The sequence below is a fragment of the Streptopelia decaocto genome (assembly GCF_964273445.1).
Source record: "Streptopelia decaocto genome assembly, chromosome: 2".
NCBI lineage: Eukaryota > Metazoa > Chordata > Aves > Columbiformes > Columbidae > Streptopelia > Streptopelia decaocto.
This window is the reverse complement of record NC_138655.1, coordinates 44101840-44115147: the sequence shown is the minus strand read 5'-3', so window position 1 is coordinate 44115147 and position 13308 is coordinate 44101840. Positions and strand designations below refer to the sequence as shown.

At 40.6% G+C, this 13308-nt stretch overlaps 1 protein-coding gene across 1 annotated transcript in view; it reads left to right on the top strand.

The window, feature by feature from the left end:
* The window catches only part of LOC309435932 (chloride channel protein C-like), a gene marked incomplete at its 5' end in the record, with an annotated part of 85125 nt that overhangs the window by 22229 nt on the left and 49588 nt on the right, over positions 1 to 13308 (top strand). The window contains 3 exons of the mRNA XM_082044689.1: positions 1336 to 1436; positions 1943 to 2114; positions 3694 to 3865. Of these exons, the coding sequence (XP_081900815.1) occupies positions 1336 to 1436; positions 1943 to 2114; positions 3694 to 3865 (445 nt within the window). The remainder of the gene's footprint in view (positions 1 to 1335; positions 1437 to 1942; positions 2115 to 3693; positions 3866 to 13308) is intronic.

Below are 13308 nucleotides of genomic sequence, written 5' to 3'. Positions count from 1 at the left end.
TGTTAGTGGTACAAAACCCTGTGTGTAAACAAGCCCTACATCTCCATCCTCTGTGCTTTGTTCTTCTTGCTCAACCATGCATTTTAATTCTAAAAAAACCCTTGCTTTTATTGTTTCTCTCTCTGTTATTTTGGCATTTCTGTAAGCTTCAAATTGCCTCTCAGGTGTACTGTTTCTTGTGTGTGCAGTCCTCTACTGTTAGTAAAGACATTGGTATAGAATTTGAGGTTCTGCTACAAGTGGGTTGCACAACTATATGAGTTCTAAAGCATGATGGAGTAATTAAGTAAGTTTATTTTTTATTGACCATTATGAATTTGGAATATGTTCTTGTTTGAGTAGTTGAACTAATGAAAAAGCAAAATACAAGATTGGGAAGTATCTTGTGTTCCTTTGGTTGCCAATCTGGGATCTGGAAGAAATTTTCTTGCACTAATTGTTGGCTGCATCTTGAGTTTTCTGTGTAGTTCCGAGCAGGGATCAGGTGGATCAAATACCACAGATCTCCTGCTCTTTGTTCCAGAAACAGAGTTTATATTGTTACTGTTTAGGTTGTGGCAACGTCCAAAACATGCTGGGTGCTTTCCAAATGGGAAGAAGGAAGTTCTACCAGCTTGGAGGGTGCAATTGCTCCAGATGCCAGAGATTGAGACAGTGTCCCGGAATAGTAGTGCTGTACAGAAAGGCTGGTCATGGTCAGCATGATAGCTGGCAGTCTAAGTTGCAAGATGTTGAAATACTTGGTGCCAGTATTTACTGAAGGAGAGCTTTAAGAACATGTTGGACAAACATCTTTTAGGTGTGGTTTTGGTAGAGCCTGTGCTGCTGTGGGAGAGGAAATCTCTTAAGTCCTTCCTGCTCTCCATGGCACTCTCCTGTGCAAAGATTACTAACTTCAAATACATCTGTGAGCTTGGGATGCTGTGCTTACCCACAGAAAGATTTGTCAGGAATGATAAATTTTTGGTCTGCTGATCCTATTTTATGGAGTTACAATGATATGTATGGGCAAGGAGATCAAGGCCAGGATGGGCATCTTGGATTTTTTTTCCCTGTTTTCTAGTTTTAGGCAGTGTAATGTGATCCCAGTTCTGGAAATTTTGGGTTTCAGCAGCAGGAGGTTTATGCAGAGGAATATGAGCTTTGATAAACATTTAGTAGAACAATTAATAAACTGATCTAGTAAACTAGATTTATTAGTTAATATAACCTAATTGGGAGATGTAAGGGAAAGTATGCGAAAAAATTATGTCTAGTAGATGCGTTCTGTATAGGCACAAAGGGAACTTATATTCACCCATTTAATTTGTTTGTTTGTTTGTTTTATTATTTAAGCATAAATCAATTCAAGAGGGAAATTTCAGAATATAGCTGTTCATCAAGCACATGGATTGGTCCAGATGGAGTCAGATATTCTAATCAAACCTTCAATCAAGGTAAGGGGATTGATACCTGGCAATAAAGTGAATTTATATAACTTGAGGTGATATTTGAGTATATTTTTGCATAACGTAGGTTTTCTTCAAAGTAATGTAGTGCTCCCTTTTGAGGGATATATCGGAACTATTTTCCATATTTGAGCCAAATATGCTGGGAAGTTCCTGAGTTATTACCTCTGAGAGGAATGGGGTAAGAGCCCTACTGAGGTAGTACAATTGCCTTTCTTTGGTTTAAATAGCTGTAGGTTCTCCTTGTTTAGATTAAGACTGACATGACACAGACCAGACTGGTAAGAAAAAATGTTTCTTGTTTTTCTGAAAGTGCCCCAGATGCTGAAGCTGTCCTGTAAACTCCAGTTAACTGGTCTATGTACTTTGCTGATTTTTTTAATCAGGTTTAGGCAAACAAGAACTACCACATGAGAACTGCCACTACCATGTGTTTTCATAAAGGGTCCTTTTAATGTTTTGTATTTCCCCAAATCTCTTCCTCTGTGTTGCAGCTGCTGCGCTTCTAGTCGAAAACGGGAAGCAAGGGATCACGTATCTTTTTAAACGTGGGACTCATGAAGAATTTGGATACACATCCCTCTGCACTGCATTGGCATTTTATTTCATCCTCAGCTGCTGGACAGCAGGTTCTGCTGTTGCCAGTGGCCTGGTCATTCCTATGCTGTAAGCTTCACCCTTCTTGGTTTAAGCTTCCTATACAAAAGGCCGATGTTGAGTAGCAACAATTGTAAGCTGAAAGCTTGGCAATAGCAAAGCTATAATTGCTTGAAGGAGGTTATATAGGTGGAACAGGATGGTTTGCTTGGAAAGAGATGCTGAAATTGTGGGAGAGAATAAAGAAAAATCATCTGAGAATAGCTGTGGAAGGACCATAGCCAAAACTGTGTACTTTACAAGTATAGATTGTTCAAATCCTTTGGGGACCCAGAGAGAGTCTTGGCTGCTGCCTCCATCTCTGTAACTGTAGAAATATGGGTTCAGATCCAGACTCTTCATCTGTTTCTTATGCATATAATAGCCTGAATCTTAATCTTGGACATCAGCACCCTAGACTTTGGAGAAAACTGTAGTTAGGTCTTTTGTTGTACTTTTAGAAAGCTGTGGTAGACCAGAGCAAAGTTCTTACAGTAATGTCGAGAAGTTTAATGTTCAGTAAGCAAGAAGACATGGTTGGAGAGTGAGTATCCAGCAAAATGCAATTCAAATACTGGAAAAATTCTAAGAAATATAGTTGTGTGTGCAGCCTTCTGCCTTTGCCCTGCCCCTGAGTATTTGCCTCCTACCCTCCCCAAACTGTTGTCTAAATTGTTTTTTATTATGCAATGTTTGGTTAAACATGGTGTATTTGGCTGAATAGATATTGATAGTCAAGTCTGTCAGCCACCTCTCATGTTTGTTTCTGACCTGATAACCTAATTTTTATAACAACGCTAGAACTAATAGAACTGCATCCATCAATAGAATGAATCAATTTCATTAATAAATGGGAAAAAGCTATGAAATGGTGCAAGGTGATGCTCCCCAAATCAGATAGTATGTATCATACCTATGTCTATTGAATAAATAATAATAAAAAATCACAATTTCTGGAAGGTGAATGTCTGTATAAATCCATTTCATTGGCTGATCTGTATATTTTATTCCGTGCATATGAAATGAAATGCTGTATCTGATGCCAGCAATTACATGCCCAACTGTGCTCAATTTTGGGTTGTTTTGCTTTTCAGTGTAGCATATGGTTGGTTTGAGGACTCCTGGGTTCTCTTCACAGCTTCATCTCTGCTTGGCTTTGGGCAGATCATTAATAGCTCTTACTTCATTTTGCCCATTGGTTAGATGGCTGTAATATTTTGCTTGCCAGCTTTATGGGGTGCAGGTAGATTTAATTTGAAGAAATTATATAACGCCAGAACTCTAGAAGTCCAGGCTTTTTATCTGAAATATCCAAGTGTATATGTTTGTGACCTATGCTTTTGACTGTATACCAGTAAAGTTCATTATCATTTGGCTTTGAAGAATTTTAAAAAATACATACTCTAAGCCCTTTGTCTTCAAAGTATGGTAAATCTGGCATTTTTGTGCTTGTGTTCAGCACTAAGTAAATGCTCATGTAATAACTTTTCTTGGGAAAGCAGTTACTATGGAAGTTGACAAAATTAACCTGGGATCAGCATAATATTAGAAGCATTTTGAGAAAAAACTAGCATGGCAAGAGGACTGCTCTTTTTCTTCTTGCATACAGGTACACAGGAGCTTTGTATGGCAGGATAATTGGTTTGATCCTTGTTTCCATTTTTGGTGTTCAAACTAATGAATATGGAGCATGGATTGATCCAGGTCTCTTTGCTGCTGTTGGAGCTGCCTCCTTTTTCAGCGGTGTGTCAAGGCTAACCATCTCCCTCACTGTGATAATGGTAAGTATGTTTTCAGGTATTAGTGTGGCCAAGGTTAAGTTGAGCTTTTGTTGCTGCAGCTAAACAGACTAAATGAATGATTGGTAGCCCATGCTCATTGAAACACAGAAAATTATATTATTGGCCTGGCTACTTCTAGCTTGTCTAAAGAATTTTCTTTTTGTGGGACCTTTTATTTGTGAAGTGTAAGTTTGGAAATAACACTTTGACTGAGAAAACTGACTATCCGTTTTCCTATTTTTTAATTTTTTGGGGGGTTACAAAAATGATAACGGTGTCAGTGGTTTACAAACAAGAAAACAGAATATGCTAACTTTTTTCGTACTGGATTACAAAAAAAGACAGTAGATCACAGTGCTTGGCTTGTGAATTGACTTCTGTTGGGGCTGAGGGCCTTGTGCAATGAACCTCTTTATTCTGAGACTGAATCTGGCCTTCTGGATGGCGTAAGTGAAGGATTTTCAGTAGTATAGGCAAGTGATGCAATGAGAAGGCTCCCAGGTTTCTCTGGTGAATTTATGCCTTATAGATCTCAACATTTTGAGATCCCCTTGGAACACATTTCATATTTCTTTTTCCTGCCCCTCTCCATTTATAACAGAACATTTTGAGTCCATGCTGCAATACTTTCTAGGCAAACATCTGAAAGCTAAAGGATTGGCAAATAATAGTCTTACAATTGGAGAGGATGTTCTTTGCTCTCCCTGGTTGCAACACCTGGGAACGGTGAGTTGTAAGATGCAGCTGAAATTCAGCTTAGTCACCAGAGAAGTGATGTTGAGGTCACAGGGGGAAGCTTTCACCCTTCCACAGCAGGACATTCACATCCTATGAGTGTTACTGTGTGTGGAAATTTCACCCATGACTAAACCCAGTCTTGGCTGTCTGACTGGCTTTGCCCAAAAGGATCTCATTAAAATCTTTGCAGATGTCAGAATTCACACGGGGTGACCAAGCCAGGATTTTCCCTCCTAGTATGCTGTTGCGCAGTGTTTGATAAAGTAGCTGTTTACCGTCACTTGCTCAGAATTGGGTTCATTTTAGTGATAGGTTGTGTAAATTATGTAAAAAGTTTTTTTTTTTTTTTTTATGTTTTAGCTTGAAAGGTGGTATGTGTGCATAAATACTTATCTGTTGTGAAATAATAATTAGATTGATTATGGAAAAAACCTTACTTCAGTGTCCTCTTGGTACTTTAGCACTTATTCATTCATGGCAACCCTGGCAGTACATACAGACCAGGGGACAAGTTGCTGCAGAACAGCTCTGTAGAGGGGGATCTGGGGATTCTGGTTGATGGCAAGTTGAACATGAGCCAACATTGTGCCCTGGCAGCCAAGAGGGCCAACCGTGTCCTGGGTGCATCCAGCACAGCATTGCCAGCCGGGTGAGGGAGGTGATTGTCCCGCTCTGCTCCGCACTGGTGCGGCCTCACCTGGAACACTGGGTGCAGGTCTGGGAAACTACTGGAGAGTGTCCAGAAGAGGCTATGAAGTTGGTGAAGGGTTTGGAGAGGAAGCTGTAGGAGGAGCAGCTAAAGTCACTTGGTTTGTTCAGCCTGGAGGAGACTGAGAGGAGACCTCATCACAGCTAGAAAGGGAGGAGGAGGAAGGAGCAGATGCCAATCTCTTCTCTCTGGAGACCAGTGACAGAACCCGAGGGAATGGCAGGAAGATGTGCCAGGGGAGGTTCAGGTTGGACATTAGGAAAAGGTTCTTCGCCCAGAGGTTGGTGGAGCACTGGAACAGGCTCCCCAGGGAGGTGTCACGGCCCCAAGCCTGACGGTGTTCAAGAAGAGACTGGACAACACCCTCAGACACATGGTGTGAACTGTGGGGTTGTCATATGCAGGGACAGGAGTCAGACTCGATGATCCTTGTGGGTCATTTCCAACTCAGGATGTTCTGTGATACTATGATTAAGTACAAATTCACTCTGGTATTTTTGCTTTTATCATTGCTGTTATGCATCTTTTGAACCTTACTGTATGATTTGTTGGCCAGCTTACTAAGTCTGTAAGACTTGAAGGGGAAAATGTTGGTGCCTGAACACTAGGTGTAAGTTTTTTGAGAGCCCAAATTACTACTAAATCTATGTCTTTTCCAAAGTAGGCCTGAATTTTCTTGCAATGGCTCAGTAAGTCTTATTTTAAGTATCATTTGTAAACCATTACTTTAAGGTCTTGCTGCAGATATAACTCCTTAGTGGCAAAAGCAGTTGATTGACATCTTCCTTAGATTTGTGCTCATGAGGCCATGCTTCATTGCAGGGAAGTGAGAAGTGATTACGTGCCAGAACACTTGCTGGTCTTGGATGACAGAACTGCGTTTCATTCAGCTCCAATAGAGAGAAAAAACCTACGTTTTATTTGCGTTAGTTTCTCCCTGCCTTCCACATTACCTGCACTTGTTCTTTTTTTTTTTTTTTTTTTTAAGTGCCTCCCTGAGCATGCATGTACAGCACATGCAAAACAATAGCTGGAAACTGTTAAAGAGAACCGTAGGAAAATCAGTTGAAAAGGCACTAGGAAAATGATGAGGATTGCATTGCAATGTGTTCTGAATTCCCCTAGGTGTCATGTTATAACTCTTCTGCGCCTCCCTCTGCAGAAGCAGATTGTGTTTCAATTCATGTTCATCCAAGAAAAATAGCTGCATTGCTTGAGGAAATATTAATTTTTGAGGAGAAAAAAGATCTTGGACATGACAATGCAAAAACATAATTAAAAGGTTGTGCCCTCAAACCATAAAATGCACATATTTTTCCCTAGATTGTCTGATGGGTTCAAAAAGAATTGAGAATGTTTGCTTTGGCTTTTCACACAGCCTTCCATTTGGAAACAGTTATGAATGTGGGACTTGTAGTGAACAGGTTTCTTTTTCTTTTTTTTTTTTTTTTGTTCTCATGGCAGACCCCACAGGCATCTGCTCACTTCTTCTTTCTTGGCTGCCTCTTTCTACCCCCCATGCTGACACTTGACCCTCATCCTCAGCTCTTTGCGGCAAACGGTAGATGTGGTGACATTTTCCTTGGCAAGTACAAGGACCAGCCTTATGACTTGCCTTCCCACAGCTTTCTGTCTCCCACGTCTTTGTAAGCATCATGTGTCCCCAGCCTGCTGGCCTCAGGGTGCTCTATGTGTGGGAAAGGGAATAACATCTTCCTACAGTATGTTTTGTCTCTGGGTGATTCTGTATTTTTAACATTCCTTCTGTATGTTTACCTCTCAGTTACACTGGCTTGCAAGGGTTAAAGAGGAAAGATGGCAGTGGGCTAGCTTAGGAATAGTGTTCTTGTCCTGTACTGGTGATACGTCTGTGTGCAAGCTGAAAGAAGCTTGGTTTATATCCATTTGTATCCCTGGTCCCCTGAGATGTCTTTCTATTTCACATGATGGAAAATAGCCCTGACTCTCTCCACTTTCTGTTTCTTGCCTGTTCTGTTCAAACAGAATTTAAGCAGTATATCAGTTTATTGGCCTAATTTATTTCTCCAAGAAATCTCTTCTGATGGATATGGGGAATGCAATTAATTCTGAAAAAGTTAAGACTCAAAACCCTTCTCTGAGGGTGAAACACTGAAGTATCAGGCTTTTGACAGATGTAGACTAAAGGAGAAAACAGAGTGTTCTTGAGGCTTTGGAAGGGGAAATGCAATGTCATTAGATAAAACAAATGGAAGTCCCTATAGAGGATTAAACCACCCAAGGTCTGTCCTTGAGTCTCTTGCTGGTGGAGGGTGTGGCTGATGCCAATAAGTGGCTTGTGCTAATGGGCAGATGTTGGTACTGGAATAAAATTACCATCTGCTGGGTGTTCAGAGCAGTGTGAAAAGTTGCTTATTGATGTCTGTCTGAGTCTACAATATGGCAGAAATAACAAGCTGTATGTAAAAATCATCTGGTTCATAAGACAGTACTGAAGGCTCAGAGATCAGGTTTATTTGTGCTCTCTGATTTGTTTCTTGCTCTCTGGTTTGTTCTGCTCTCTGATGCCTAAAGCAAGACAAATACGCTAGCAGAGCACTGTATGTAATAAACTGCGCTGCTGTAGGTGACCACTGTCCTATAGTTAGAAAATTGGGTATATTTGTTATCCACCTTCCATTAAGAAATGAAAAGGAACAATTATTTGAATAAGAGCAATAAAATAACTGTATCAGCAGGTAGTAACTATTAACCTCTCCCCTCTTTCTGTATTCCTTCAGTGCTTCTAATTTAGGCAAAATGTGCTTGCTTCAAATTATAGGCAGGATGTATCATTGCAAATTCTGTGGCTAACCTTCTCGCTTCCTCAGAGAGAATGACTCTCAAAAAGCTTAAGTCCTTTCACACAAAATTTAAGTGGAGCATTGGTTGTGAGCACTTAAAGTGGATATGACAGACACATCTTGTTTTACAGATGTGATGTGAGAATACTGCACAACCACCCAATCCAGTTAACTAGAGGGAAGTTATAAGAAGAGCAGAATGGTGAAATACGATGTTAGAAAAGTAACCACAAGACTCCTAAAATATGTGTAACATCTGTCTCATATCCAGTGCAAGGTTTTCATAAGAGAGCTGTGTTGCTTAGTGGTTGTAGGATGCAGAATGCTGCATTTTGAACCATTTGCAGTAACGATGATGCAAGCAGGAGGAATAATTTTGAAAATGCTAAAACAATTATAAATTTTGAATCTTTCCTTGTTGAGTGAGGATGTCATATAATGTCATGTAGCTGGTTCTTGAAGATCAAACAGAGAAAACAATCACAGCTGCTCACGGTATTGCTTGTCTGTATTGCTAAAGAGAGCATCAGGGGGCCAGGAATTCTCATCGATTTTAATCAAATTTCTTCTAAGTGAGGCCTGGATGACAGCTCTATTTTACACGCAAAGATGGATAAACTGTACATTAACTGGGCAAGAAAATTGTTGCTTGGATTAAATGTAAATGTTAATGGGTGTAAATTCTGGCATTTCTTCTTGTCTAATGGGATGCCAGAAAAAAGTCTTTATAGCTGTGTCTTTCAACATGCTTGGAGTAGTTGAATTGTGTTATTTTCCAACTCAGCTTTCTCTTCTGTGATACTGGAGAACCATGGACTGAATTGCCAGCACCTGTGTTTGAGTCTCAGTTAGTACCTGGTTATACCTCTGCAAATCATTAATACTATCCTCTTTTGAGTGGTATTTTGGGGGTGTATAATTAATTTTTTTTTTTTTTATTAGTTCTTCTAAAGTTTAGAAGTAGAGAGTCTTTTAGTGGAAATACTGGGTTACCCAGTGAATTGCTTTTCCTGTGATGTTTTGCATGTCTGTCAGAACATGAACAACATCTCCTCAGTTTTCAGCCCCAGCCTGCCTGCTGTCCACCATTACCTGTTGCTGTTTTACTTGTCTGCTGGTAGCGTGAGATCTCCCTGAGAAGGGAGGGAGGATGGCTCTGGCCACTCTGCACACACTGCCCGGTGTCATTGTGTTTGGCCACTCTCTGGGATTTGTCCCCCTCTATTTGTGAGTGCCCAGGACTGTTTGTAGGCAATGAGTAGAGCCTTGTGTTACCCAAGGTGGTGCTTCTGCAGAGTTAGCAGGACAGATGTGCAAAGCATCTTCAGTGAAAACTGTGCCTTATGTGACACTTGTTCATGTACATGCAGAATTTTGGGGTCTTGCATTAGTAAGAGGAGGGGACAAAAGAAATACCCTTTAAACAGCTGACTGAATCACCCTTAACTCCCAACTACAGTGCAGGTGCTTTTCTGTAATACACAGTTTCCAGCTAGATTGTATTTTATTTTGTTTTAATTTTTAAATGCACAAAATGATCACTGGCACAAAGCCGGGTGTGTGTACAGGTGCCCTTGTGTTCTTCCCAAATGGAGGAGCAGCTGACCCTGAAGTGACAAGGCTCAGGAGCTGTGAGGCGGGCTTCGGAAAGTGGAGGCTGTTGGATTTCGGTCCATGACAGCTCTTTAAGGCAGGTCCTACGGCATGAGTAACTACAGGAGGCAGGATATTTTGCAAAATGTCAAATTAAATTATTTCATCCATCCTTCTGGACTAAAAAGAAACCAGGGTTGTTTTCAGCACATAAAATGTGTTGTAACACCTGACAATTTGAAGAGAAGGGGGTTTCTTTTCAGGCTTGTAATGCCACCCAAAATGCTATCCTTTCCTTGATAAGGATCATAGTTTGCTGAGGTGTGAGGAGAAAACTTCTCCGAGGGCTGAGTATGCTTTTGGCATACAAGCAAGTAGAAGAACAGGCTGATCTGAAATACATGAATATCTTGTTCATATGAGAAAAGTTATTGTCAAATAAGATCAGTATGATCTTATGCTCAGATACAGCAAAATGTTCTTCAGTGCCTAGCTTTGCGGTGGGAGTGACTATAAACACAGTCTGCAATAGCTTGTTTTTTCAGCACCACCCTTAGAAAGATTTTTAAAAATTTCCTTTTACTGTTTTTGACTGAAAAGGAGGACTTTGGATTTGTTTTTGCAAAAACTTTGGACATTTTGTCAAAATACTGAACATCTGAAAAGCAGAAATAGGACAAAAAATATTTAAAATGTCTTACTATAAGATTTATTGTTTCATGCTAGCATTTTTCTGTAAAGAATTAAATATTTCCCATGAAACACCAAAAAGACTTTCTTGGTGTGTTCAAGGAAGGAGAAGGCAATACAAGGTGCATCATGGGAGATGTAGTTTAATCTGAAAGGCCAAACTGAATCCAAATTTAAAATTCTGAAGAGGTGCCCCAATAACATTCCAAATGAAAGCTTTTTGGGTTTTAACCTACAAAAACACTGCTCTACAGGGATGATAAACAATTTGTCAAGTCATTGGAAAGATCCATAAAAAATGTATCCTTGAAGGGAAAAAGGAAAGAAAACGCCTTTTTCTTTCTGAATGGTAGCCTTGTGAACCCAGCACGAGAAAGTCAGAACAAGTCCCCTCTGATTCATTCATTCATCATCTGTAAAGAACTGAAACTATGGGACAGTTGGTTAGTCTGCAGGTAATTCACAAATTAGAAGAGAATCCAGATTTAACTCTAATATAGCTGTTTCAGCTTTGGCACCAGGTTTTTATCAGTAAACTCACATGACCAGATTGTACATGGGTTCAACTGTCACTGAACTTTTAGAAAGTTCAGTTGTGCATCTGAAATATTGGAGTTGAGACTGCATCTCTGTTTTAAATACACGCATTGGAAATTAAGTTGTAACATGAGAAGATAACATTTTATATAGTCATTTTGCTGGCTCTAGCTTTCAATAGCTTTAAAGGTATTTTATAAATAAAGTGATCTAATGTATTACAACATGCAATTGTACATTTGGGACATGTAAGACAAACCTTAATGAAAGTTCATGAGAATTTAATGTGCAGAAGTTATTTTTAATTCACAATATCTTATCTGTTTTTAATTTTTTTCAAATTACAAAATGCAATTGGGCTGTCTTATGTTCTCATTCTTTGCCAACTCTAATTTGTTTCCAAATTAAAGACATTTTTCAGTTACATTGTCATGAAAAGCATGTGAAACCATGAAGTTTTGTTATATTTTTAACTTTAAAGCCTTCAGAATGTTGCCAATTGTGCTTTTTTTCCAAATTTTGAGAAAATGATTTATCTCTGGGACAAAAGCTACCACAATAAGCCTATCTTTCCCCCCCCCCCCCCCATCCTGAGGGGCTTATTATCATCCTAAATTAAAACCCCTGTGTAACTGTATGCTGTAATTAATGGGGGCTCAGGGCCAGAAAATCCTGATTCATCATTGCACCCAGCTGGAACAGGAGCTGCTGCTGGGCTGAACATGGTCTGTTGGTGGGAAGGAGGCTCCTACTGTAGCTCCTGAGAGGAGCAAATCCCTGAGGAGGAGCACAGTCTCCGTTCTGCCCAAGATGGGTAGAACAACATGTTTTCTTTTTGCAGTTTCAGTGTCTTCCCTGGGTTTTTGGAAGAGGAATAAGACTGGATCCAGGACACATATGTGGTGGTGGGTGCTGGTGAAAGGTGTGCTACTGCTGCGAGTGAGACTGAATGGAAGCAGGCACTGCGAGGGCAAGCTGTGAAAGCATGTGGAAAAGTAGAAGCATTGTAGAAGAAAGAAGTGTGAATGCTACCCAGGGGGACCTGTCCCAATGACAGCTCCCCTCTCACTTTGAAATATGACAGAGTGATGACAGAAAAACTCCTAGGATCCTGATGGCTGTGTCTCAGGCAAGCTTGCAGAGCAAGACCTGAGCTGATTTCTTGAATCTCTAAAAAAAACCCAAAACCGAAAAAACAAAGCCACTGAAAACTGGAAGTGGTCACACAGGTTGTTGTCCACTGGTGAATTATGCAGCAGCAGGTGACTTCTGCAGATGGTGATGAAACTTGCAAACGAGCAGGGGCTGGCTTTAGAAAGGAAGAAGTTGCACAACTGTGGAGGTACCTGGAGTGGAGTTCTCTGGTGCTTCAGATCTTGTAGCATGCCAGCTGACCTCAGGTTACTCTGTTTATACTGCTTCCATCTCACAGTCGTCTTCAGTCTGACCCTTGCTCAAAGAAAAGAGAATTTATTTGGAAGGCTTGAGTTATACTTTTCCCTTTCTCCTCCTTGTTTAGTAGAGTGTGTGCAATACTTGGGAGGGAACAGACAGAGACAAGGGAAAGAATCGACTGTAAAAAATTAGTACATCCTAACAGTGCACTTTGGCAGCACAGAGCTTGGGAGATGCCATGCCTTCCTCTGACTTGCTCAAGACAGAAGGGCATGAAGGGGACATTGGGCTCCTGGGGCAAACATAGCCCAGTGCTCTGGAGAGAAAATGATAGGGAGCACACAGCTGCCTGTCGGGAGAGCCACTCCCCTGTGAGAAAGCAGTAGAATGCTCTGTCATGCTACAGTGGTGTAGATGAGGGAAGATTTGACCCTTGCCTTAGAATGAGTACACATATATGTGCTTTGGGCCAGGGAGTATTTTCTGCACTGCTGGTTAATAAGGCACATGCTATGGAGTCCTTACCAGAAGGGCAGGAAGGTGTTTATGCCAACTCAGCAGTGAAGTTCAAGTTCTTATCTCCTTAGATACTTAAAAATAGTGCTGTTACTCCAGCAGGGTTACCCAGTATTGAGTTCAGCTTTGGTCAGGATTCTTTGCTTGGCCAGAGTCTTCATTTTAACTCTCCATGAGAGAATGCCACGTGGTTGATTTTCCACCTGATTTTGGAGGGGAAAGGAAAATCTTTTGCAGAAGCTGGGACAAACTTGTATTATTCACATAATGTTTCCTTTAAAGCAGGGAGAGGAAGTGCTTAATTATTTGGAAACTCATTTGGCAGGTTCTTCCCAGAGCTACGCTGTTTAATGCATCAGCCCGCCACACTTAAACACTTTAGGGCTCACTTAACGTTTTTGATTACACCTGAGATGCTTCACAGAAATTGTTTTGACAGGGCT